The sequence below is a fragment of the Scomber japonicus genome, chromosome 21 (genome assembly GCF_027409825.1).
Source record: "Scomber japonicus isolate fScoJap1 chromosome 21, fScoJap1.pri, whole genome shotgun sequence".
In the NCBI taxonomy this organism is placed as follows: Eukaryota; Metazoa; Chordata; class Actinopteri; order Scombriformes; family Scombridae; genus Scomber; species Scomber japonicus.
This window is the reverse complement of record NC_070598.1, coordinates 7,863,717-7,891,652: the sequence shown is the minus strand read 5'-3', so window position 1 is coordinate 7,891,652 and position 27,936 is coordinate 7,863,717. Positions and strand designations below refer to the sequence as shown.

The 27,936-nt window shown below is 37.4% G+C and overlaps 3 protein-coding genes across 3 annotated transcripts in view; 1 reads left to right on the top strand and 2 right to left on the bottom strand.

Moving 5' to 3' along the window:
• The window catches only part of cnksr2a (connector enhancer of kinase suppressor of Ras 2a), a 47,045-nt gene extending 44,451 nt beyond the window's left edge, over positions 1-2,594 (bottom strand). Inside the window, exon 1 of the mRNA XM_053342320.1 lies at positions 2,531-2,594. Within this exon, the coding sequence (XP_053198295.1) occupies positions 2,531-2,594 (64 nt within the window). The remainder of the gene's footprint in view (positions 1-2,530) is intronic.
• Positions 2,595-3,540: 946 nt separating this feature from the next.
• Positions 3,541-13,637, top strand: LOC128382850 (toll-like receptor 13). Its single transcript, XM_053342847.1, has 6 exons — positions 3,541-3,555; positions 9,802-9,861; positions 10,392-10,495; positions 11,034-11,833; positions 12,146-12,263; positions 13,397-13,637. The coding sequence occupies exons 1-6, from the start codon at positions 3,541-3,543 to the stop codon at positions 13,635-13,637; spliced, it is 1,338 nt and encodes a 445-aa protein (XP_053198822.1).
• A 1,429-nt stretch (positions 13,638-15,066) lies between these two features.
• Positions 15,067-16,535, bottom strand: ccl20b (chemokine (C-C motif) ligand 20b). The gene is made up of 4 exons (XM_053342508.1): positions 16,389-16,535; positions 16,140-16,245; positions 15,608-15,682; positions 15,067-15,506 (listed from the first exon to the last, which is right to left on the bottom strand). Exons 1-4 carry the CDS (start codon positions 16,468-16,470, stop codon positions 15,437-15,439), a joined length of 333 nt encoding a protein of 110 aa, XP_053198483.1. The 5' UTR covers positions 16,471-16,535; the 3' UTR covers positions 15,067-15,436.
• Positions 16,536-27,936: the final 11,401 nt, after the last annotated feature.

The window sequence follows — 27,936 nt, the reverse complement described above, 5'->3', positions numbered from 1 at the left end:
GGAAGCATGGTAACAAAAAGAAGGACTTGGCACTAAAAAGATGGTAACATTGGAAGATATCTACTTGATTTGACTCATTTGGGCAGATAAAGCTTCATATTAGCTTTAGATAAACTTTTAATTACATTTTTGCACAGAAGGAGGATTGTGATGGAGGATTTTGTTCCTCCATCATTTCCATTGAAAGTGAATCATGAAGTGATCTTCTAATGGTCAGTATGAACAGGAGGAATGATTGTGGCAAGAAAAATGTGTCTACAACTATATTTTAAGACAGTCTAGAGAAATTAACTTGCCAGGTTAACATTTTTAGAAGCAGAATCACTTTTATCTGTTCGATCTTCATTCTATCTAACTATACGATATTTTCTCTTGAATTTTATAGTTTTTAGTAGTAGTATAGTACTGCACAGGCTAGGAATGTGGTGTTAAATGAGACCAGTGGTGGCTTGGATGTTTGGGTACCCTAGGCAGATTCTCATTACAGTCTCATCATGCTTTAGGGGGTGCTAGCAGGAACTATAACTTAGTGCTACCATGCAGTCACTGAGTTAGCTGTTTTACACCCACATCTTGTTTTTTAGCCTATACAGATTTACAATGTGCTGAAACTGCAACATAAAAAATGGTGTTGCATTAGCGACTAGCAGTTTCTGTTCATATTGTTGCAACACAAGCAGGGATTTCTAGTTATAATAACCTGTTTCCCATTATTTCTACGATTTCCTCACATGTAGATTTGACTGAGTTGCAGCCCTGAGAATAGGAGGTTTTAGCAGCTTATGTTGCCTTTTCAGAAATTTGCCTCAAACTTTGCAGGAACTACAAGCAGCAAACTCAAAGTCAGGGTCAATATTTAAGTACATTATAATACAATTAACAGCCATTTATTTAGAAATTACTTATTACTGCTTAATTTAGAACTAAATATGATACCCCTTGTCTCTCCAAGTTGACCACAGCATCCATTCTCAGAGGAGCAAAAGACAAACAGCAACCTTTTTGACTTGTAGGAAATTATACTAAAAATATAGAGTTAAGATGGAGTATAATTTAAAAGATGGAATCCCCAGTGTTGTTTTATGACCCAATAACACCCCTAGATCCAATTATTTTGCTCCCAACTTGACTGCAAACTGTGTTGATCTGGCACCTGGAGGGAAATTCTGGATATGGTGTCACTACCAATTCAAAATAATGAGTAAAATGGTTTTATTAACTTAACCTTCACATTGTTTGTTTGTTTTTTGCCAAACTGGATCTATACTACTTTTATAACAATAAAAAAAATTCATCTTACATTTAGTGTTTTTTGTTCAAAGGGACTTATGATAAAGTGCATTTAACCATAAGAATAAGGGCTATATCATGATGATAATGATGATAAATCTGAGCAATGTGCCATTCTTCACTGGGGTAACTCAGCATTTATAGTATGGTTTTGGGGAGGTCTTGGTTATGGGAGGTGACTAGCACCTACAGTATGTACTGTATATGAACTGTTATTGTCAATGTAATTGAGAACTTGAACTACATGTGTGTGTTGTAATGAGAAAAAGTAATAGATATAAATCCCTGAGTCCAAGAGGACATTTGTGTCTAAAGCCTGACCCCAAAACCAGATGTTAATCATTTTCTGATATCAAACCTCAGCGTGTCTGCAGAGAAAATGCAGAATACGTCACATTGTCTACATTAGCCCCGTCTCTCCACAGTAAGAAACGCTCTGCCAAACAGCAGTGTGGAAGCTGGAAAGCATAATGTATCAGCAGCAATAGCTTTTTTTTTTTTTTTTTTTTTTTTAAATGTGTAAAGGAGTTTTACAATGTTCACAGGCCTCTGGGTACAGACCTAATCAGCCTGGCTGCTGAATTATGCATGACTATAATCTGTGGTTTGATCACTGCAAGCACTGTTCTAAACAAAACTGAATTACATTTTCAGATAAACACTCCTTTAGTTTTTTTTGTGTATGTGTGTTTTTCTTTTTTTAAGTAGTTTTCTTCTGTGTTGGTGCTTCTTAGTCTCAGGTTGACTGCACTCACAATGTTGTTAATTTACGTCTATATTGTCAACTGAGCTCATCCCCCCCATCGATCTATCTCTGTTACTCCTCTCATGGTAAAAGTCTCTGTTCCCAGCAGTGAAGTTTGGCCGGCACACATTACATCATCACCCACTGATCATCAGGTGCCAGAATGATGCATGGACACACACACACACACACACACACACACACACACACACACACACACACACACACACACAGTATACACCTCCCACACAACATCACATCTTGGCAGCCCCTGTCTCCCCTGCATTAATATTCATCATGATGAATTTGTTCACGCAGTTTGTGTGTGTGCATGTTTATCTGCATCCAGGTGTGTGCGTGTGTGTGCGTGTGTGTGTGTGCGCGCGTGTGAGATTTCTACCATGAATCGATCATATAGCATTTGTGTGTTTATGTGCGTGCGTGCGTGCGTGCGTGCGTGAGCGTGTGTTTTTTTTTTTTTTGTGTGTGTCCTACCTTTCATCCAGTCCACCACCTGGCTTGTGCTCCATTTGCTCACCGGCTCCATCACCAGCGCCATCGAGGAAACTTTGCGCTGACTCTCCGTTGCGCGCAAGCAGTGTTCACCCAAAACAAAGCTCTGTCAGTCGGCACACCTCCCCCCCTCCGACCCTCCCTCCTCCCTCCCTCCGCACCCAGGTGACTCCTTCACACTATCCCGGTCCTGTCCTCCGGCCCCTGGAGCCCCGTGTCGTGTCCCGTTAACGCAGCGCAGCCCTCAGTGCGTGTGTGCAGCGGAATCCGGTACATTCCCCTGCCCGATCCGTTCTGACATGTGTCGCCTGTCTCTTTCTCGTTCTTCCCTGCCTTGTTCTCAGTGAGCCAGCCCGGTTCTGAGCTCCCGGTATGTGTGTGTGTGTGGGGTGTGTGTGTGTGTGTGTAGGTGTAGGTGTGTGCGCAACCACTCCGTTACCGACAGCAGCAGTGTAGGATAGATAAGTCACACTGGACTCTCTCTTCCCCTCTCTCTCTCTCTCTCTCTCTCTCTCCCCAGATATGATTAAGCCGTGCCCGCGCCCCGTGGGTGGCTCCACGCGCACCTATCACTGTATTTCCCTTGCGAGCAATAGGATCATGCAGATATGATGGGGGAAAGATATTCTCAGAAGATGTTTAATCAGGCCGTGTGTGTGTGTGTGTGTGTGTGTGTGTGTGTGTGTGTGTGTGTGTGTGTGTGTGTGTGCGCGCGTACTTGCGTGCGTGCATGTATGTATGTGTGCGCGCGAGTTACTCTGGGGACAGACAACACGGGGTACCTACACATTTCCTGCCTCAGCTGGCTCTGAGAGGACACTTAATGAATCCTCAGCCAACCTCAGATCATTTCTCTGTACCCTCAGGCTATTCCTTTTCTTCCTTTCTTCTGCAGTAATACCCTAAATTGGTCCATTACAATTGTACAAAAATGCATTTAGATGTGATGGTGTATGTGTTTTATATTTGCATTACATTTATTCATTTAAAAGATGTTTTTGTTCAATGTGACAGAAAACAGCGCATCCTTCTACTCCTGGCCCTTGGGCAAGTCACTGAATCAGACAGCAGGGTAAGGCAGTTATTCCCCATAAAGACTACTTTGTATTGCTGTACCTTGATACGAGTTGACTTTTTGAAGTATTTTTGGGCAAATTGAGCTAAATTCAAACCTGTGATTTTAAGGTCACATGATATGCATCTTCGTTCACCAGGATGATCCCATACATTCAACTTGTTCACCTTTATTTTAAACATGTTTACCTTGAATATACTCATGCAGTTTGTTTGTTTTGTTGTAACATGTTGCTTTCTTTAATGTTTTTGCCATTTGTTATGTATGTGAAACACAGCTTAAAATCTGCAATGCAATTCCAAACAAAGACTGTGATGCCAAAGAAAGTGGAAATGCAGTGAAACCAAGTCCAAGTTTTATTTATCCAAGTCAAGTTTTGAGAAACCCATGTCTACTTCCAGCAATACAATGGATATAATTCATAATATAATTTTTCTCATGATGCATTGAAAAAAATCAGGAGTAAATGTTTTTCCAAAAACTTGTTTTGGGGTGGCAACAAAAATTTGAGGTAAATATCCCATCACCTGATCATAAATAGATAAATCTAACAACCAATGTGTGTCTATTCAATTTAAAACAAACCTCTTAGTAAACTGACCCCTTTAGAGTTTTTCACTGGGTAAAAAGGTTCCCACTGACTCCATCTTCAGTTTAATCCCACTTCCTTCCCACTGTCCACTGTCCTTCCTGAATCTATAAGGAAGGAACATGTGGGAACATACACCCCTTTGGATCTTTGCCATATGTCCAGTGCTGCAGCATTGCACACTGTCTATGTTTTGTGTTTGGGTGCATAACTCATTTCAGAGTCTCACTGATGAATTCTCATACATATTTATGCACACCAGTGGGATGCTAAACTGAACTACTCACCTTTCAAACATTTCACGCACATGCACAAACAGTTCACACTTACACATAGGGATGCAGCTAAACAAATACATTGCACATAGAGTTTAGTTTCAATGAATCCGGGAACAACAAGTAGACTAATGAAGATCAAATCAGATCTGTATTCCTTTGATTTGATTCATTGCTGCGTCATCTGCTCTGTAGGTAGATGTATACACGTACACTATAGAGTAGAGAGCAGTCATCCAGAAAACAGAGCAAGGACATTAAGACTTTCCTTTTCCAACTGAGACCTCTGCTGGTGATTCTGGAAAAGTGTTGATGTTGGTCATATGAGGAAATACAGCAGCAGGACTTCTCTATTATTCTATTATTACTCTATTATTGCATGACATACTGGAAGCTATAGTGCAAAGGCATGTGAATGTGTGTGATATGTTTAGTTTTCTTTGTCAGGATAAGTTAGCTCAGAGGTTTTGAGGGAGACCTGAGAAAAAAAACCTAGTCTAAAATAATGTAAAAGCACAGACAAGGGTTTTTAAGTCATGTTGGAGCCACTGGTCCCTAGTAAATGAATCCCAATGACTTTGATGCTTCTCTGACGTTTCCTCATATGCCACCAGCAGGTCTAAATATTCACTTATCCATTGAACTTTCTCAACATTGACATGGGTCATTTTCACTAAACCTGTAGATATTAATGTATCCCAGACATTAAATCACTATGATTTTGTGATATGATGCAGACTTTTCCTCTAGTGCTACCAAGAGGTTGGCATTTGTGCTTTTCAGTGACATGTCTCAACAACTATTGTCATGAAATTAAGTACAGACATTCATGTCTCCCTCTGGATCAATTACATTAAGGTTGGTGATCCATTAATTAGCAAATGTAAGCATAGCAAGCGTTACACCTGCTAAACTCCAGCATGTTAGCAATGTCGTTCTGAGCATGATGTTACCATGCTAAAGTTAGCATTTAGCTCAAATCACCACTGTCCAAATATTACATCACGGAGCATGGCTATAGACTGTTCTTTTTAAGATGAGTGACATTTGCAAACTTGTGATTATAAAGTTTAAACTTCGTGCTTACAACAAGAGTAAATGCTTGGTCGTAGGTATAAAGATTGAGAAACATGCTGATTCACCATCTTTCAAGAGTTAGATGATAACATTGATAGCACAATTCTCCGACCCTGAACAGTATGTAAGGACTCAATTTTGACATTTGAGAGCAGGAAAAGCACCTTAAATACTGTTTTCTTCACATTTAATATGATTCATTGAACTTGTCATGTTCCCTTATTTTATGTAACATAGGTGTGATTGTAACTGTTTAAATTATTCATAAACAAAAAGCATAAAAACTGAAGAATGAAAGTATATCTGCTCTCTGGAAGCTTCCTTAAGAATTAATCACACATTTACCTGCAACTGATGAAGCATTCATTAATAATTCGAGAGACTAATTATGTGTGGTTATGTCGGAATATGAACAGCATGTGAGGGTTAACTGTCCGTTTAATATGAGGCTACAGTCAGCAGTCAGTTAGTAGGATGAAGGACTTACAGAAGAGAGAACCATGAATGAGTCAAATGCAGAAATACTGATAACATTATATCCTCACTTATCACTTCAACCTCTGTTCCTCTTTTTTTGACCCTGTGTTTGGAATATGATTATGAGATTATTAAGATTGATATGTTAAATGTTTTTTGATGCCATTTGAGGCGACTAAAATGCCATATGCAGCTTTTTAAGGTTGCTTATATACAGTAGTAGTTGGAAGACTCATTAAAAACTTTCTTCTAAACCTCACAAAATGGTTTAGCTAGTTAAAGCAAGTGTTCATAATATTTGTATTTCATGTGACATACTGTACTTCCTCTGTTAGGTTTATCCTGAAACTGCTGTGTGGCCGTCAACTGTTACACCAAGGTCATCCCACAGCTAAATCATCAGTGAAGGAACTAGTAATTAATATGATGAAGTGAAAAGGGGTATTGAGAGTACATGGCCTTTCATAAAGCATTGTCTCACAGTTAGACTCATCGTTAGTCACCAAAGTAAATTCCACTCATGTTTTCTTCCTGTAATTGATTTACATAGCACTAGGCTACACCAAGACTATGATAGTATTGTGTAAATGTAATGTTACATGATTATGATGCCTGCTAAACGTTAGCTAAAGTAGCTAGTGTCAACTTTGATGCAAGGTACAGTAGCATTACCATAACCTGAAATGCAAAAATGTGTTATTGTTGGGTTAGGTCATAACAATATAAAAATGCACTATAAGTTGAGTACTATTAGCAAAAAGTAATTGTAACTACTTTATATACTGCTGGGTTGATTAAATAGTACCATTGCGTAATATTTGAGGAAGCCAACATACAGTCTTTTTGTGAATTTGGTTTAGTGGAGTAAAAAAAAAAAGTCCAATACTTACCTGAAGTGGCAGAAAATGGAAAAAGTACAAATACTTCAGAAAGGACATCATCTGAGTAAATATACCCTGTGAACACAAGTATGCCTTAGATCAAACTTAATTGATCTGAGGAGGGCAATTTAGCAGAACAGATCAAAAATAAAGTTATACACAGTATATTACCCTGACCAGTGTGCACAAATGTATATGCATATACTGTATTTGTAGACTTCAGGATGTCTGTATATCTCAAACCAATCTACCGTGAACCTGTCTGAGCATTAGACCAAAACAAGTTATGATTGATGTAATTACTCAGGTTTCCACTTTGTCACCCTCTAAACCTGTTTATTTATTCATCATGTGTCTGTATCATGTCGTTTCAGTGAATTTGAGCAGTAAACTGCCTTAACAGCCCTTATTTTTTCTTTATGAGAATTGAAGGTACTGTATGTATGAGCAGAAAAGATGAACTGTTGATTGTTGTTCATGCATGAAAGGGTAAAAAAAGAAGTAAAAGAGATGTATTTGAATAAAAGGGATTGTCTAGACCACAATCTATATTTGAAGTGGAGAACATTATCTTGAATTATTATCCCCTTGAATGATAAGAGGCTTGCTTGAGTAAATCATAATATTTGCAGGTAAGTCACAGCTCCTCACAAAAAGCAACCCTCCCACTAGTTAGTCTAACTTCCCCATTCTTTGAAAAAGAGAAGAGAGACAATGGCAAGGGAGCATTATTTCAAATCTGCAATAGATCTTTTGATCTATGTCCTCTTCAACTAAAAGCTGAATGATTCCAATGGCCCATTTCCCCAAAAACAACCTTCTTTTTTTTCTCCCTTTTTCTTTAAATATGCACTCTATGATAACTCTGTTTCACTGTTTGATGTTGTGTTCAAATGCAGGTTGAAACTTGGGGAGTTTTCATGGAATAGTCCATTAATCTCTAGTGTGTGGGGCGGGAGGAGGTTGCACACTGACAATGATTTTTAAAAATATGCTTTAGGGGCCTTTTGTAATTAATTTCAGGTTGTAATGAGTTAGAATAGTAACACATTCTTCTATGTTTCATGTCTAAACATCACAATGAATCTATAGCAGGTAGGGGTCCTCTATAGGGGTTTTGCCTAATGGTTAAGTCCACCCTGATATAAATAAAAGAAGGAAGACTGTGTGGGGATCAGATGACACAACACTCATTAATCATCTCTCATCAGTAAGTAGCAGTAACTAGTATTTTTTTACATGTTCATTCTTCTTATTCTACTCATTATTATTTTTATTTTATTTTATTCTATTATCATTTTTAGCATAAACATTTCTGATAAGGTTAAAGAAACAACACTCTGAAAGTCACTTGGTCAAAAAGGGATTGTTTTGACCCAATTTTAGTGTCATTTTTATTTTACTGTGCGATCATTTACCCAAAGTTATTATTAACTTATTATAATCTGCTCTTTTTAAACTTATAGGGTTAGGGTTGTTATTGATTGTTAATGACTTGTTTATCTTTTGAATGTCACTTGAACATTGCTTTGTACAAGAAGCAATACATTTTTGACAGTTTTAAAGTTAAGGCTTGTTGTGTGATGATGATGATGTTTTTCTTTTACTGTCCATAACGGCACATTGCACAATTTATGATAATATTCTACTTTTGAGTATTTTTTACTCCTGTTGATGGTCCATATTTGTCTGTTTTATTGTAAAGTATAGTGTATCATTTTATTCACAAGTCGACTTCATCTTTAGAATTGTGCCTGAGCTGAGACGTAAGTCAGTATAATGCCTCACTAAGCCCGTATTATATCAGTGTTGTAATATAATAGACATTAACTTTTAGAACACTTTTTAAACACAGAAGAAGGAAGTTAGTATTTGTGTAGTATTTTTTATGGCACACAAAATTGGACAAAGTTCCCTTATGCTGCAATAGGAAATGAGAGTTGCTTACTGCGGTTATGTCATAATAGACCGGGAGTAATGAGCCAGTCTTTTTTCATGCTAAGAAATATTATACATTACCAGCATTACATAGTTACTGTCACCTTGAACATGTCTTAAACCTGAAATGAAGAAACAATACATTTGTAATTGTGACAGTTTTTAAGCTAAAGTTTGTTGTGTGTAACATTGGGTCAAAATAACAGATATGGGTAAAACTAACCCAGTAATCTTTAGATGATGATGATTTTTTTTAAGTTCGCATTATGGCACATTGCACCATTTATAATAATATTCTAATTTTAAGTGTTTTTTACTCCTGTTGATGGTCCATATTTGTCTGTTTATTGTATTTCCAGGACTACATTCTATACATTCTGTATAGTTTTATTCACAAGTTGGACTACATCTTGAGAATTCTGAGAAATTGCATACCCTTGCTGGTTGGACTGGTCCAAATGGCTCTCGGAGTGAAAGAGGATAATCCAATGCTTAAAGGCAGATCCAAGTGGTCTGACATAAGCATTATTTTCCTCTTTCTGAGTATCAGCTGTTTTGTGGTTCCAGTCACAGGATTTGCACTGAAACATTGCCATATTAGTTACGATAATGCCATTTGTTCCAACGAGAAACTCAACGCTGTCCCTCAAGATATTCCATCAACAGTGACAGGTTTTGACTTGTCTGGAAACAAAATTTCAAAAATAGAAGTTTCAGATTTCAAAAATCTGCCAATTTTGGCAGTGCTAGACCTCGGAGGAAACAACATATCACAGATTGATAAAGGTGCCTTTGCCAATCTGATCTCCCTCAATAAGTTAACTCTAAATAGCAATAAACTTACTAAACTGGAAGATGGTATTTTTGAGGGTTTGAGCAATCTCACAGAGCTAAGAATAAGAAGTAATAAAATCTCAGCTGTGGCATCCAGCTCCTTTAAGCCCTTGACAAACTTGAAAACATTGGACATTTCCTTCAATAAACTGGAAGACATAACAATAGTTAGTTCTATATTCCAGCACCTCCCACGACTACAAGAACTAATAATTAAAAAAAGCTATATAAGCATTTTTCAGTCATGGGAGCTGACGAACACTTCAGTCGCCCTTGCTTCCCTTGATTTGTCTGAGAATCCAATTAGAGTCTTTAGGTTTACTGCAGATGTTTTTCCTAATCTCTCCAGGTTAAGCCTCGGCGACTCTCAAAGAAAGAAAAATATAACATGGGAGGTGAGAAACAAGACTTTTCTTAGAGTGACCACTCTTGATATTACTGGGCTTCGTTTGCCTTTGAATGTCACAAAAACATTACTTGAGAGCTTCGACACCTCACTGACAACTTTGAGAATGAATGAAATTAAACATAACGTTACAGCAATAATCAACGTTTCCTGCACTATCCCAACACTGTCCAAACTCCAACTCCAAAATAACAATCTCAATTCTTCAGATTTGTTTCAGGCATGCATTAATATAACTGAGATAGACTTAGGAGTGAATCAGATAACAAATGTCTCTGATAACTCCTTCAGAACTCTTCGGGGTCTGATGATCTTGAGTCTGAGAAAGAACAAGCTTTCAGCTGTTCCATCTGTCATAAGGACGATACCAACTCTTGTAGAGCTGGATCTCGGCAGTAACGTAATCAGCTCACTTGATTGTCATGATTTTGCCAATATGACAAGACTCAAAGAGCTCACCCTTAAAAATAACACAATCACAGAACTAAAACAGTGTCTTTTCAAGGATTTAATACGCTTGCAGGTCTTAAGGCTACAGAAAAATAAAATTACTAAATTAAACGGTGCTTTCAGTAAACACTTATTAAATCTGAAACGATTGCATTTGAATGAAAATCATCTTGATGCCATCAAAGAAGGGTACTTTAAGGGCTTGCAGGCCCTCCAGAATTTGTCATTATATGAGAATAAAATAAAAAGGCTTGGAAAAAATTCTTTTATTGGAATGAAAAATCTTACTGATATGCTACTACAATCTAATGAAATTACAGGCGAAGGCATATGCAAAAGTAGTTTCAAAGACCTGATCAATTTAAGGAGATTAGATTTGAGGAACAACCAAATTTTTTATGACTCTACCTCACATAGGTCCGATCCCCCATTTTCTCTGCTGTCTCGTCTTGAGACATTGTCTCTTCTTTCACAACATCACAGGGGAAAGTCTCCAGGGCTGCCTCAAAATATCTTAGAAGGTTTGACCAATCTATTGTATTTGGATATCAGGAACATTGAAATTTTATCCTTGGATGTAGGCATGTTTAATTACACACCTCAACTGCAACACCTTGATATTAGTTCAAATGACCTTACAGATGTCTCTCCTGCTTTATTTTCCCCAATTCAAAACCTTACAACCCTGTACATATCAAGAACAAATCTTCTGTCTCTAGATTTCCTTCTAATAGCCAACCTTAGCAAGCTACAGTACATGCAGGCAAGAAAGAATCAATTCTCAGTTATCCGTGAAGATGTCATAAATTCCGTACCAGCTCTTGAATATGTGGATCTTCAAGGTAACAGTTTCACCTGTGACTGCGACAATGCATTCTTCGTCCAGTGGGTGGAAAACCTAAACCAAACACAAGTTTTTGACGCTTACAACTTTGTGTGCAACTATCCTCCAAATGTTAAAGGTATGAAACTGTTAGACATTGATATGCGATCCTGCATAGTGGACACTGGCTTCATCTACTTTGTATCCACCACATGTACAATCCTCCTGTTTATGCTGGCATCCTTCATCTACCATTTCCTGAGATGGCAGGTGGTTTATGCCTACTACCTCTTCTTGGCTTTGCTGTTGGACAAAAAGAACAAAAAATCTCCAAATCAGTATGATGCCTTTATCTCTTATAACATCCATGATGAGCCCTGGGTCATCGGAGAGATGTTGCCAAAACTGGAGGGAGAACAAGGCTGGAAACTGTGTCTGCATCATCGAGACTTCCAGCCAGGTATGGGTGCTTCAAAAAGTTTATAATGCAGTCTAATGAATTTGTGTTTTTTTTCTCTCATGTTCAGTTGAGCCCACTGAATAGAAAAAAGTCTCAAAGAAGCCATCTGATTTCAGTGTGTGCCCTAACATGGACAGCTGTAGTCTGGCAATCAATACATACAGAAGCATTTTACTTATCACAGTTGATGTTCTCATTTTGTAGATTCATCTGTACTCCACAGGGTGTCACCACAGTACCTTCAGAGGGACTATAGAGAAGAATCCAGTTCACCAACTTATTTCTTCTACCTTTTCCTTTTGTCTGTCTCAGGGAGGGCCATTATAGACAACATCACAGACGCCATCTATGGAAGCAGAAAGACCATCTGTGTGATCAGTCGCAAATACCTCGAGAGTGAATGGTGCTCCAGAGAGATTCAGACGGCCAGGTAAAGTGTCTGCTGACTATAAATGTGCCTGAACTGAGACGTATGTTAGTGTAACGCCTCACTAAGCCTGTATGAAGTGTCTCTCTTTGATACGAAAATCCATCACTGGCTGTGCTTATTGATTGACCATAATCATATTTATAGTATGTCATTCATGATTCACTTATGTATTTAATATCAGTGTTGTAATAGAATAGATACTAGCTTTCATTGCAGCAAAATAAATCTGTTCCACTTTTTTTTTTAAAACAGAGAAGTAGGAAATTAGCTTTTTTGTGTCATGTCTTGTGGTACTTAGATGTGCAGACGAAGAAAAGAGGATATGGATAAAGTTCCTTTGTGCCCAACAGGAAATGTGAACTGTTTACTGCTGTTGTTAGGTATAACATAACAGGCCAGTCTGCAGAAATGAAACCTAAAGTAAAGTGAGTAAGGTCTTTTCATGCCAAGAACAACTATACATAACCAAAGATATATAGTTACTGTTACCTCGAACATATCTTAAACCTAAGGCAATCTTCAATTTGGATGCCTTACTCAGGTAAGAAACTAAAATAACTCCAGGTACCTTAAAGGATATGGCTGACAGTTTTTTTCTCTTACTGTCATGAATGAATTGAACTGTTTACATGTATTGTGTATGTATCCAGAGCCTGATATATATGTTATTCCTCTGTGCTGTAGAATATCATTGTTGTCCATAATTGCTCTCATCATCTACTAAGGAAATATTCCATCATTTATTCATGGACTCAAACTTCTTAAATGCTTCTTAACCCTCCTGTTGTCCTCGAGTCAAGGAAGGATGGGAGGAAGGGAGGAAGAAGGAAGGAAAGGAGGGAGGAAAGAAAGACAGAAGGGAGGAAAGTAGGGATGGAGGAAGGTTTGAAGGAAAGAAAGGAAGGTAGGAAGGAAGGAAGGAGGGGAGGGAGGAACAAGGAAGGGAGGAAGGAAGGAAGGAAGGAGGGAAGGGAAGGGAAGGAAAGGAAAGGAAAGGAAAGGAAGGAAAGAAGGAACAGTCCAAACAGACGGGGTCAATAATAGTTGCATTGAAGGGAATTTTCACACGGGGGTGGGGGGGGTTGGTGTTTTGTCTTCTGCCTCATCCATCTTCACCTCCTCCTCCTGTTTAGCTTCCGTCTATTCGAAGAGCAGAAGGACGTGCTGATATTGGTGTTCTTAGAGGAGATTCCCACGTCTCATCTCGCTCCTTACTACCGCATGAGGAAACTGCTGAAGAGGCGTACCTACCTGAGCTGGCCCCGAGCCACGGACCACGCTGAGCTGTTCTGGACGAAAGTCCATCAGGCTCTTGAGACCGATGAAGATCCTTCTGATGACAGGTTCCTTCTCGGGGTGCAGGACAAGCCGTGATGTATAGAAATGATGTGAAGTGCACAACCTGGAGAATTCTTAGCTTAGATTTTTTTTATTGTTTGTTTGTGCATATGTAGATATTTGATACTGTGAGGCCTTGATTCCAAATGCTGAACAGATTTTGACAGTTGTGATATTGAGAACACGCTTCCTGGCTGGTGCTTTGTCACTGGGCAAATGAAATGGAAACTTAGGTGCAGCAACTTGAACAGTTTACATACAAGCAAACTGGAAGACCGAGTTATGAGCAATCAGGGACATTTCACAAGCCAAGTGATCACGTGAGCTCTGCCTTGTACTTCCTTTGTCTCATTAATCTTACAGACAAGGTACAAACAATGCTGTCTATGGAACTGAAAACAAATCAGTCATTACAAAACACTTTGTCTCACCTTGTTTTTGACAGATCTCTATCACTTTCAGATCTGTTTTTTCAAAGAGTCAACTATAAATAGAGGACACGCTTATAGATGGGTTTACTATTTACAAAAAATAGAGGATGCACATTCAACAGGAGAAAAACAGGCCTCCACAAAGTTGCCTTTATATATTTAAAGGAAAAAAAAGGTAATGTTGGAAACCAGAGAAACTGCTTTCTAGAAGTAAATTTGTATGCACCACTTGTCCTCGTATTTCCAAAACATACCTTTTTTTTCAAGCGAGGATGCATTTTCCAACCAAACATCAGTCCACCTTCATCAGCTGTCCACAAATCACACATCAAAAAAGTATTGATCACAGAGCCTGAAAAGATTTTCAATCAATCAACCATAAACAGACAGTAGTAGTGTGAGATGATGAACCTTAAAACTGGCATTTCCTCTCCATCACTTTATTAATAACTAGGGCTTTTAGAAACACATCTACAAGACTGTGTACATACAATTCCAAAGTAACCAATTTAAGACTTTATTATATATTATGAAATGCTTAACATTATTTATACTGTGTTATTATGTAACCATTGGATCTGGATTTACATGGTTTTCTAAAAATATTTAATCCTTAAAAAAGTAATTATAAAGCTTTGTTATTTGCTTGGTATTCTAACAGCAAACCCAAAGATACTAAACATGCTTTAAAGACATGTAGCCTTGTTTGTATGTTTCACTCCTGCTGATGCAGAATATGTACAGTATGAATGTATTATATGGGATTTAAAATGTATGATTGTTTCTGAATGATGTTATTTTAATTCTCTTTTTTCTTCATTGCAACTTTATTATATTGCTAATTATCTGCTAGACAATATGTTTCTCTTCTTAGGGAAAGCTAGTCAGTCTGATACCATCACAATAGAATAAGATGAAATTAGCAGTTTAGTATGTGTAGTGTATTTTAAAAAATGTCTGTATTGAATGTATGAAATGTGTGGACATTGTGAATGTAGTGAAAACAATACTGACAGACACATGTATTATTAAATATCTGTATTTTAATAAACTCTTTAACCAATGATCAATTACAATCAAAAGGTTCCACTTTTGGAAGCAGAGTGTTTCAGCAAAGTTCATCAACATTGACACACAGTTAATAAAAAAAACACTTTTATGTTGATGACACATACAGCTTACAGTATACTATGTATTTAAAATACTACACATCCCTGTTTATAAAACAGAACAATTATAATAAGAAAGTACAAATCACATGGTAGTCCCTGTCACAGTGATTTGAATAGCTTTAAGTTTAGAATATAAAGTGAAACGCAACATTTTCTAATATTAAATAAAGTTCCTGGTGTAAGAAAGGCATAACAAGAAGTACTACATGCTGCAGACATGATACTGTAGCATTTATGCTGATGACGTGGTGTTGGCAGGGGCTTGCTCGTTGATGATTTTAGTGATCACCCTCCTCTTGTCACTACAAAGAAAAATATGCAAATCACGGGTTTAGTTCAATAATCCCTAGAAAATCCAAGTAGACTGAACAAACTCAATAGAAAAGGGCGTGGTTATACTCACTCCACACACTTCATTCTCATCTGGGTCAAGCGCCTGGAAGGGTCGGCACACACGAACGCGCCAGGAACGTGGAAACTGTGAGATCCGGGAAAAGAAAGAAGAATGATCAGACATACGAGACACATGAATGCACTTCATTACACAGCAGGAACCGTTTCCCTCCCCTGAGGTTGCATAGCAGAGTGTCAGCTTTTGTATTAACTTCAGAGTGCCTCTAGTAAGATTTACCACATGCTCACGCCCCCATCCAAAACACCTGCTCTCCTTAACATCCTACAGCACTTCACTAACCCTAACATTTTGACATTTTACATAATGCACAACTACATTCTCTATATAGTATAATGTTATAGTAATATCTACTTGACATTATCTTGAAGAATATAAAATAGCTGACAGGATTTGAATCTGATATTTAGTTTCTACCTGATCAACATGTTGCCTGTGCTGCTATAACAGTTGAATTAGTGTCATCATTTCTATTCTGACCCCCAGCACTGTACCCCATCATGAGACTGGACCCTTAACTCACATAATGGCATTGAGGTCACAGGTGGTTTTGATGGTCTGGATGGTGTATCCCAACACCCGGCTGCATGGTGGCAGCCGACCCCTTCTGTACCTCATGCAGCAGCTTGCTATAAACAGACACAAGATGTAAGAAAACATACAGCATGAACAACTTTTTTTCTTCCATTTTGATGTTTAAAACCTTTCAAATCTGACAGATACAAGACATACATAATAAATAGTGTATGACCAGTATGTTAAAAGTACTGACCTGACTGTGTGCTGCTGATACAGGTGAAGAGGATTGTGAGAGAGCAGAGAGCTGCCAGGAGACACACTTTGTTGCTTGTCATTGTTCTGCAGTCTGTGTTCTTGCTGTTCTGGTTGTTGAAGTTTAAGTGGTGTGTACCTTAAGGCATTCAGTGAGAGTGTGGTAGAGAAAGCAGCGGGCCGGCCTCTTAAATAGGACGTCTCTGGGATTTTCCCGATTGCGTAACGCTCGTGCAATTGTGTTGCTGAATGACGCGCTCCATGCAGACAGTCCTTGAACTGTGTAAAGCTGCACAATAATCTCACCTGTGTACTTGGAAGTTTATACTGGTGTCAGATTGAAATCATGAATTTGAGGACTTAATGTTGAATATTTAATTACTTTATCTGACTTCAGAATTTTAAGTATTTGGTCTCATCTATGTGAAATTTCAATGATTTACATTACATGACACAATAATCTTGCATTTGACCTACACATAATTTGTTTTGGACATACTTTCACACAACTTCCGACTTGACTTGGACTCGCTCCAGCCTACTAATGAAAGTTGATTATGACTGTAGTGACTAGTTGCCATGTAAATACCAAACACTGCCTCTCTTTTAGTTAGTTCACTGTTTTGTTTTTAGGGCGTGCAAATGTGTTTTATGGCACTTTCGATGACCTAGTAAAAAAGGTTGCCAAAGTATAGCAACAGCCTTGTGAATACTAGATTTTAGCCCTTTTTTGTGCTGCAAACCACTACATTTTTCTGAGGAGGTACAGTATTGTAGTACAGATCAAATTTGAGCTACAATATGGACTTACATCAATCGAGTGGCCACATTCACAAGCTTGTTTTAGTGTTCAAAATTTAAGTGTGCATTTAACATTTAAAAAGGAAATATTTCACATGTTCTAAGGACTGAATATCAATATCAAGGACTTGAGTTATGAAGATATGATGATGAAAAATCCTTCATTTATAAAATCATACAGTTAATCCTCACAAGAAGTAACTCTCTCTCTCTCTTGATGACATGTTCTTCAGTTATTCCCCCTGAGGCAATGCAGGTAGCATTTCATCATTTTGTGTGCATGTGTACAGTATGTGACAGTGAGTGGGTGGATGTGTGTTTAATTATTTTTCCAAGGTGTGCACCATCCGGAGGAGACAAAACAACATCTGAGGTCAAATAATCTCACTACTACGACAATGTTTGCATTGTGTTTTAAACAAAAAGTGGAAAAAAATCAATGTTGGACTATGGAAACTGTTTTCGCTTGTGAATGGCATGAGAAACGATATGAGTGTTTAATTAGTGAGGAAGTTTATCTCAGGAGTGCATACTTCAGATAAAAAGGCCTGGGCAGAGATTGAAAGGATAGGCATTTGCTCAGTTTGTAAAAAGTCCCTTACAGTACCTGTAGCCACTATTTATTTTTCTGTATCATTGTTTGCAGTATGTGTGACCTGTGTGAAGTCTTATCCCACTTTTCTACTTTGGGAATTCACGTGACGTTAAGTGTCGTCATTCAAGATAGAAAGTTGATAGAGTTGTGTTATATACTACGTACTGTATATAGATGAGCTTTACCATCTCTTCATTGCTCCTCACAGATCTGGGGCCTGTTTCAGGAAGCAGGTTTGATTAACTAAGTTAAAACCTTAACTCTAGGTTGACCAACTCTGAGCTGTCAAACTCAGGGGTGTTCGGTTTCAGAACAGGTGACAACAGGTAGTTCAATCAATTCTGAGCTGTCAAACTCAGGGTTTTTACTAAACCTGCTTTCTGAAACAGTCCCCTGATGTCTTCATCTGAAGATGTTTATCATCTCCTCAGTGGATGTTTACGTCATAGATTTAGTGTACATCAGTCTGTTTATATGACTCATTGTTGCATTTTTCTTTTGTTGATGCAACTTTTCAACCTCAGAAAAGTGTAAACAAAACCCCAAAAAACAACTATATTGATATTATATGATATTTTATGATTATTTTTTTATTTTCAGGGTTTCCACTCACAATTCCTAAATGTTGTCTCTAAAAGTAGCTTCCACAGTAAATTGTGATAACAGTATTACATTATGCTGTGGATGTATTAAGGAGAACTGCATACAACGTTCAAAAATAGTGTCCATTTATTTCTATGGAAGTTGCTCAGTGATGCATAAAGCAAAAACAATTAAAAATCCACCCTATTTTGTGCCCATGGATCAAGTTCACTGGAATCCCTTTCAAGCTGAGATGATTCAGAGAACATACAGCCAAGACTTCCACATGAATCATACGGTTACTGTAGACTTTCCAAATGCTATTGGACCAAATTAATCAAATGCAGATAATGAAACAAGTCATTTGTGATGGTCAGAAAAGGAATTTTAAACCATTATGTATAATGTGAAAAAACCTGGAAGTTATGATTACTACTACTTCCTCCTCAAAATGTGGTATGCTGAATGTAAAATCCCTGTCTAACAAATCATTTACCTGTCAGCAATTTATTTCATCACATAATCTTTGATGTTTTGTCTATCACTGAGTCATGGACCATCCCAGACGGCTTGACCTCAAAGCCACTTCTTAGTCCACTCACCCTTCATACAGTAGTTCACACATTAACCCTGGTTACATACACGAGGTGGGGGTTTTGCTGTTCAGCCCATATACCAGCCATGCAGAGGTTAATTGTGAGCTAGCTAGCTAGCTAACACAGGACATGAGGCCTCTGACTGAACTCACCACAGGCTCCAGGTCTGTCTGATATGATTCCCTTAATTAATACATTAATAATTAATAATTAAATGACCTGTCAGGTTGGCTAATCATCATCTATCATTATAGAGCTGATGCAATGTTGTTGTTAGTTTTTTTTTACCCAAGAACGTTGGCATAGTAACAGTGATTTAAAAGAACATTGCTGGGTGGTCGAGTGGTTAGAGTGCATGCCACGTACATAGCAGACCCCGGTTCAAATCCCGGCCAGAGGTCCTGTGCTGCATGTCAGTCACACCCCCCTCTCTCCCATGTTTCCTGTCTGTCTATTGCTCAATAAAGGTGTCTATGTAAAAAAAAAAAAATACACTGACGCAGGTTTGCAGGCAATAAATGAAAGGACAGATAAGGGAGAGTACTGTATCTGCAAACTTTATTGATTGCAGCGAAACTGATTCATATGAACGCACCCTGAGATATTTTTTTACTCATACTTCTTTGTTTTGTCTGTCAGTGTTTGTAATCCACTTGAAATGAATGAATAGGCTAGCATGGAGCTGTCAGCAAAACAAACAAGCCATGAATATAAACTAAATTCTTGTCATGCATCTAGGCCTTTAGTCTCATGTAAGGTTTACAGTAGGTTTAAATTATGTGCTGACTCAGGCATTTCTATATTTTCTTGTCAGACCAGAATTTCAAGGAAAAAAGTACTCACACTGTGGTGCAATGTGTGCACCGGTAAAATAATCCTGTTCAATAAAAGTAGTAATAATAAGTACGCCTAATATTATGGAAATATGTGCAGGCTTAATTACAACACGTACACTAACCACAACACATAGTACTGAGCTACACACCTTTTCATGAATCACTCTTTCTGCTCCTCTTTCTCACACGTTTGCTCTCCACCCATAATGTTTTTTTTTTTTTATTTTAACAAGAATATAAATGAATGACAGATCCATCTAACAATCTTTTTCAGGGTGGTTGGGTAATTGTGAGTTTTGGAAGATTTATTCTTTCTGGTTTGTTAGTAAATATCAGATCCTTACAATCCTAGCTGGACCTTTAGCTAGTTGTTCTAGATTCAATTTAAATATTTTTTTCCTCTTAGATTTATCCTCCCAGTTCACCCATAACTCTCTTAACATCTCTTTGTTGAGATTGCACTCTTTCAAGACTTCTGTGAATTGATCATATAAAGTGTCCTGTGCAGAGTTGAGCCAATAGACACAATGTCTTTTTAACACCATGATGTTAAAAGACATTTGCTGAGACATTATTTTTATCCCAACATATTATTAAGTAACCACATTCTAAACTTCATCTTCACATTTGAATTGTGCTCTGATTAATCAAGCATTACTAATATTTTGAAAAGACTGGGAATGTCCAAACTCCTGAGAACTCCATGACATGCTGCACCTCTCTGAATCTATTCTTGAATAAGCTACACCTCTATACTATTTATACCACAGCCTTGGTGAGCTAAAAATAGCGAAGGTGCTTAAAATAGTAACAGATTATCAATCTAGGTTTGTCCAGAGAGGAATTTACAATAGGCTAAGTGTAAACTGCCATTTCCTTGTTGTTGACCCAGTGATGCAACAGCATGAGAAACAAGAACCGATGATGACGTACTGCATGTGGCAAGCATGCATTCAGCTGACTGGTTCAGTTTGTTTATTATTTTAAGACTATATAATAAGGTCTGTATGTTCTTCTGTGGGTTGATGATCTGCAGAATATAGGCTACTTTCCAGGCTTTCATTCAATGCTGGACCTTATCTTTTGTTGACAACTCATGGCATTTGAATTTTGATATGGTTTATCAACTTGGGATATATTTTATGAGACACACCTTGCCCTGTGACTCAAATTACAGATAGCTTTGATACTCAGTAATAAAAAAAAAATGTAATGTTTAATATACATGGAAATAAAAAGTAGCGGTGTTGTGTGAAATACAGATGAGTCACTCATATGGACAGGCCCAGAGGAAATGACTCAGGAACTCATCTCAAATTTAAAGGTGTTAGACAGACTTGTGAAAAATGGATAATAATAATAATAATATGTATGTTTGAATAAGTAGTAATAAAGCAGAGGCTGCCCACTTAGAGTTTCTCCAAGTGCTTGCTCATGAGGGAATGTTGGGTCCCTGTAAATAAAATAGTTTGGTCTTCACCTACTCATTGTGAAAAGTGCATTGAGATAACTTCCTCACAAATTGATACCACTAAATCTTACATATCTTTAAAGAGCTTTTACACTCTTTAAGCTAATTGTTATAGTTTTCCTTCCCTCCAATTCTGCTCCATCAGCCTGTACACTTCCTGCCAGATAATGTTGGCAAATAGTTGGTGAACATACAGTAGGGGAGCATTTAGCAGCTAAAGTCATGTTTTCTCGAGAAATGGTAGATTCCAAACAAATCATCATCATACTGTATGTTGGTCCAAATCAATGCTAATGTTATTTTCTGTATGCTGGATGTGTTAATAAGCGTTGTTTTCTAATAGAACTTTAAAAGGTGATCATTTTTTAATTGTATGCTCTGTACAGCTTGTCCCACTTCCCATACTGTAAGTGGCCAAAAAATAAAAAATAAATAAATAAATAAAAATGCAGCTTCAAACTAAACTTACCTGACAGAGGGATGAACTGAGTACTGAGAATTTGCAAGCAACATTTCTGAATCTAATTAACTTTATTTTATATTCTAGCTTGAATTGTTGGGTTTTTTAAGTACATGTAAATATTAGAGTCAGATAAGATAGCATCAAGTAAACAGATTATTTTGACTTTTACTTCCACTACAGTTTAGCACTGATAAAGGACTGCTCTGACGTAGGACGGAGCTTTAATCTAGATTTACAAGGTTACTTACAGTAGCAGCAAGTCAAAGTCAAGGCTAGAAAAATGAACTTCGATCTTAATCACATTTGGTTGGACAAACAAGCGGTTAAATGCATTCTTCAGGTTAATTTTTGTCAGGGTTTTATTTGGTAAACAATCATTCCTATCATTCCAGTCATTCCAAACACAATTCAGTGTCAGCAAGCATGTGAGAGAGAAAAAAAAACATCCTGCCTAATGCACAGAAACACAAAAAAGTCAACTTTTCTGTATTGTTTTTGGCTGTAATGATGTCAAATTTATGAAATGCACCTGAAGTGTAAGATCATATTCAATTACCAGTTAGCCCTCCCTCCAGGATCCCTCTTCCCAGCCGTGAATCCCAGAGGTGAACCCAAACAATACTCAGTTGTTGCTTCACTTTCACACACCCATACCAGGACCACTTAAGCAAAAAACCTACAACTTCTCATTTTTGGTGAAATGCGCTTGAACTTTTTTGACTGTCATGGGTTCAAGCACACATGCAGTGGCTCGGGCAGCAGGTAAGTCACTGTTTGCAAAATGGTTAAAGACGACTGATTCATTATTGCACAATGCTTTGCCAAACTGCCTGCTAAAATCTGTTGACGTGACTATATCTGTGCCTATAAGAGACTGTTAATGACCAATACAACCAAAACTAATATATCAACTTGACTCAATAGCTATTTGTTTTGAACATCATGTTAAAAGGGTGTGAAATGTATGACTAAAAGATCTGTATCTGTATGAGTAAGGGGACTATCTCTCCGATCAGCTAGTGTAGAATATGTAGCTGTGTGGAGAGAGACTTCATCATGAGCCCTTCCTACTCTAGATTGGACAAACACATTTCTTTAAAGCTGCACTACTCAATACTTGGATACATGGATAAAATGACTTAATGTGAAAGCGGGTCATGTGACCAACATCTGATTACTGCTCAACTTTGCATTATCCTCTGTAGAGTGTTTAGGTTCTTTAAGCTTCTGGCATCAAACTGAAGCAAATAGAAAAAACTAGCTGGTGAACATATTAGAACATTTAGCAGCTGAAGGAGAGTTATTGAAAATTATTGGACAATCAGGTGGACCGAAACACAAATCCATTGTCCAATATGTTTCTCAGCTGGATGTATAATTAAGCATCGGTTAGGGATATGTATATGTTGTTGCAGCTCTCAACAGTTTGTCTTTATTTTCATTAAAATCAGGCCATGCACAAGCAGAATCAAACCTAATTTTCTATGAGTATCACCTTGTTTTATTAGTATATTATTTAGATGAGGTCTGGGTTTGCTGATTGATCCAACACAATGTGCTGGATTCTCAGTGTCTATTTAGAGGCTTGAATTTCATAGAGGAAACTGAGCCTCTGGATTTATGAATAATACAGGTTACAAAGCTGTTTTTTTTTGTTTTTTTTCTTTCTTACCAGTATCTCCAGCCATGCAGAAAATATTCAAAAGGGTTTTTTCCCAATAACTTATGACTTGTCAGCCTTTTGTCACATTGAGTGAGCTGCTGAAAACGTGTTTTTAAAGAAGAAGAACATAAAGCGCCTCAGTTGCCAGCTAAACCACACAGAGCCAAAAAGACTGAAGATATTATCTTAAGAATTAGATGTTGTTTGCCAAAAGATGGTCTGATGAAATATCAAATAACCTTCCTGACAGTGTGCTTTTGTGTTTGTGCAGGACATGGCGGTTGTTTTATCAACTTATACCAAAGTCCCTGCAGTGAATTCCATCTTGTGGTGTGAGTGGTGGGTAAATGCCAGTGGTGGGGTATCACAGAAGGGTGTAATATTAATGCAGTATAAGATTATGTTCGCTATTTTGTTCATTTCTTTTTTTTCTGTCTCTTTGTGTATGTAATAGGGTACACAGTAGGAATCCATGATTTTAACTTGCTGTTGTTTTTTGGTCCACTTTCTAGTTCGTTGGTGTCTAATGTGTTATCTCATGTTTAATCCATGTGATTTTCAAGCCACTGAGTTTGACCTCACTTCTAAAGAAATGTGATATTATATTGACACACTTGTTAGTCATCCTTATCGCTTCAATTCAAACCCTTCTTTATTGACGACATCATTGTACTTTGCCGTTGAGGTTAATCAATTTTGGATTTTGCTGTTTTTCCGTGGAAGTGGAAACAAGACCAGGTCTGTGTGGATCCGACAACTCGCAAGATGCAAAAACTTGTTGTGGTTTGTGGTTACATACAAATCAGCACCCACCCACCCACACACACACACACACACACACACACAACATGACACTGACAACAAAAATGTGGGACTCGATCCTACAGCCTTTGATTTTCATTTAAGATGTGCCACTCCATAATATTGTAGTTTAAAATTCTCAAAGACAAGTCAGAAATATTACATTGGGTTTCTCTACTGTAACATAAATTAGCATTAGCATTAGCATATTCAGCAAACTAGCGAAGTGCCATTAAGTTACCAAATGTTACTACCAGTACCAAAGACTACATTCATAACATACAAGCCAGTAGTTTGTGGGGTCAGTTTAAATAAGAAAGACCCATTCACAACACATCCATAGTAATATTAAACTAACATTAGTGACTCTGTCCTGTTTCTTATTGAGTTAGGAGAGGTTTACATTTGAGCTAGCTAGCATTATCTGGTAGTTAATCCTTATCCTTAACCCTTATCATACATTTAAAATGAGGGCTTATTAGCTCTAGCTTGCTATGTGAGAAGCTTTTGTCTGTCTCTAGCCAGTTCAGTAAAGCTTAGCTAAAGGCAATGACAGTATGTTGTAAGTGCAATATGGCTGAAAAACAATTATAAAAGCACTCACAAACAGACATTTTTAGTGGTGCTTTCCTGTAATCGGAAGAGTTGCCTACAAAACTATATAACTAAACAGTTTATCACATTCATGAATAGAAAAGTGCTGTGCTGATAAAACTATTGGTCAAATGGGAAATTGTACAGTGTAACAACACAAACGCACATATTCAAAATGGCAAAAAGTTTACAAAAACAACATAATATCTTGTACTGTCTGAACCTGATACATTATGCTTCCAAGGCCACATAGAAATTTATGTAATCATAAATTGCACATTCTTCTGCTATCTGCTGGAGTTAGTAGTGCAGACCCTTGTTTTCTTGTTTTGTGTTTCAAAAACATGTACCAACAGAGAACCTCAAAAGGGAGAAAGCGTAGCCACCCACACAGGAGAAAAACCAGTATCTGAAGGTATGTGTGATGCAAGAAAACATATCAGCTCAATAAAACACATGTAAATACATTATTTAACAATAGTTAAGCGATGAAGGGTCATTTCTTTGATACCTGCTAGTGCAAAATATTACACCCACTGCAAATGTGGAATTTGAGTTACACCTGTTTACAAAGTAGCCATCATAGTTACAAAGCTAACTAAGCTTAATTGTTGTATCTAAACACCTGTGATCTTCATCATCTCAAGAAATGTACCTCTGTGTCAGCTGTGTAAGTAGAGTCATGGATTTTAATAATATGAGGTGAGTAGTTTTCACAAAAACTGATGTTTTACCAGTGTTTTGTTCATTTTACTTTTTTTGAAATCTTATTTTATTACATCCAGGATGACTGAAGTAGCTTCTCGGAGTGGCAGACAGCAGCAATTTTGTATCTGCAGCTTGAACTGTTTATTGCTAATGCTTCCCCAACACTACCTGTGTGTGTCTGTAATTCACTCTGTACTGTAGTGTGCTGAGTTTAGACTTCATGTTTATTATGCCTGTAATTACTTCCTGTCTTTAAACAATCAGGTGGCACTGTCACTTTCCTTGCATAACCAACTTGAATTCATTCAGTTTGCCTTAACTCAAGGAAACATGAGAACATCCAGGTCCAGGGACAAAAGAAGAGCATTGTCATAGAGACAAAATGAAACTTAATAGGCCTGCAGGAAACTATTCGGCATGTAATAATTACATGTCTTCAGGCAGTGTGGCTTCATATTAAGTGTCTTATTGGAACAGCAAAGGATCAAATACCTTTGTCTGAACACACAAAAAGATTCCTGCCACCTCAAGGTTGATACAATTCAGATTTCATCATAGTTTGCAAATTTGACATTTTTGTATGACTTAGAAATTATGCAAATGCTACAGGTTATCTTTAAGTCGCATGTTTCATCTGTGTTATATATCTGTTAAGTATTTATATTGCTCATTGCTGAACATTAGGCCAAATGACTCAATACTTTGGGCTGTTTTTGTTATAAAGTGCAGCCAAAGTCTCCTTGAATGTTAATTAAAGTTTTGTGTATCTGTGTGTCCAGGAAGGTTCACTTCTCTACAAAATAAAGTTGTCATAACAACACGTACACAGTGGGGAAACCACACACACGTACACAAACAGGAAAGAAGAATGGACCCAGTAATGAAGGTTATTTCCAACTGGTGTAGGTAATATTTAATATTTTTTTAAGAACTAACTCAACGTGCAGGAATGAAGAACATGACCCACACTGTCGCCAATCATTCACCTTATTTCCTCAAGTTAAATTCCAGTGTTAAAGACAAAGCACAAACTGTCCTCTACATAGAAAGAGCTCAGATGTATATTTTTTTGCTTTCCGTATTTCATCACACCCCTGGTGGAAGGAAATAAACCTGTCGGGTTAGTAAATGTGAGCACACTGAACAAACACTATTGACATAACTAGTTTTTCCACTCTCAACTACCAAAGCTCAACTTTCCAGCTGCTGTTTTGAAGTAATGGAAACATTCAAATAGCTGTATGGTTTAATAGCTGTAATCAAATGAGCTTTACAAATGTAATGATCCATGCTAAAAAATCTGTTAAACCTGTTAAAACAAAATTAAATGATTGGTGCACCCAAATAACTAATTAAAGTAATAATTTAAAAAAATAAAAAAAATAAAAAAAACTCATGTCGGCTAGTTGTAACATGCAAGACACAGCGCTTTAGCCAAAACCATATATGAAAACAACTGTCAGCAATAAGGGAAGACATGACAGGCATACAGGTAGGCAAACAGGTTTAAAGTAGGTAAAAGGCTAACAGTTGAGGGATAAGAAGAATTAAGAAAAGGCTTTAAAGGTGACGTGGAAATACTCTGCAGGCAATTTGGCAAAGAGTAGTGAAGTGAGTTTCTGTGTGTACTGTACTGGCTGCATGATGCACGTCTCACAGTCTTTTTGCTGGCAGTGTAAGCCACTCATACATTTTCTTGTTAAGACTGTTTAATAAGGTGCAAAATGACAAATAGTTAAACATCACGTCAAAAAAAGTCATATTTCATATTCACAACATCAAAACACTCTCATTATTTCCAGGTTTATTGCATTTGTAAAGCAATCATGAAACAGGCCAGCACATACATATAACAGTTGGAAATATTAAAAAAAAAAAAAAATACAGTTACACTCAGAGGAGGAAAAAAAATAATTACTACATTAAGAACATGAAGGAAATGGTAAACACCTAATAAATAACAAATGTTAAGGCAGTGAGGTGATGGCAGACATGGTGTGTGTGCATGTTTTAATAAATTATATGTGGCTACGTTAGTTTTACTTTACAAAAAAAAACGTAAGGCTTTTAGCTGAAATCTGAAAAAAGAAATTATGCATGACAGTGGATTAGTTATGGAATAATCATCCAATAAGAGTTTAGAGTTTGGCTGAAACACAAATGCAAGATTGAATAACAGGTTTATAAAAGGTCTAATAAATCATAGTAGTGGTTTTGCAATAGTGGTCTTGTCCATATTTGTGTATTTCATTCGCTCATCATTTGCTGACTTCCTCTTTATGGAGAGTGGAGGTTGTGAAAAATGTTTATGCCAAAAACATTCTAACATCCTAATCATAATCAGCAAAGCATCTCTAAACAATGGTAGAGCCAAGAGGAAGACACTACCACATGTGCAAGCAATCTTCATGCCCCCATGCATGAGGAGAGAAACAGAAG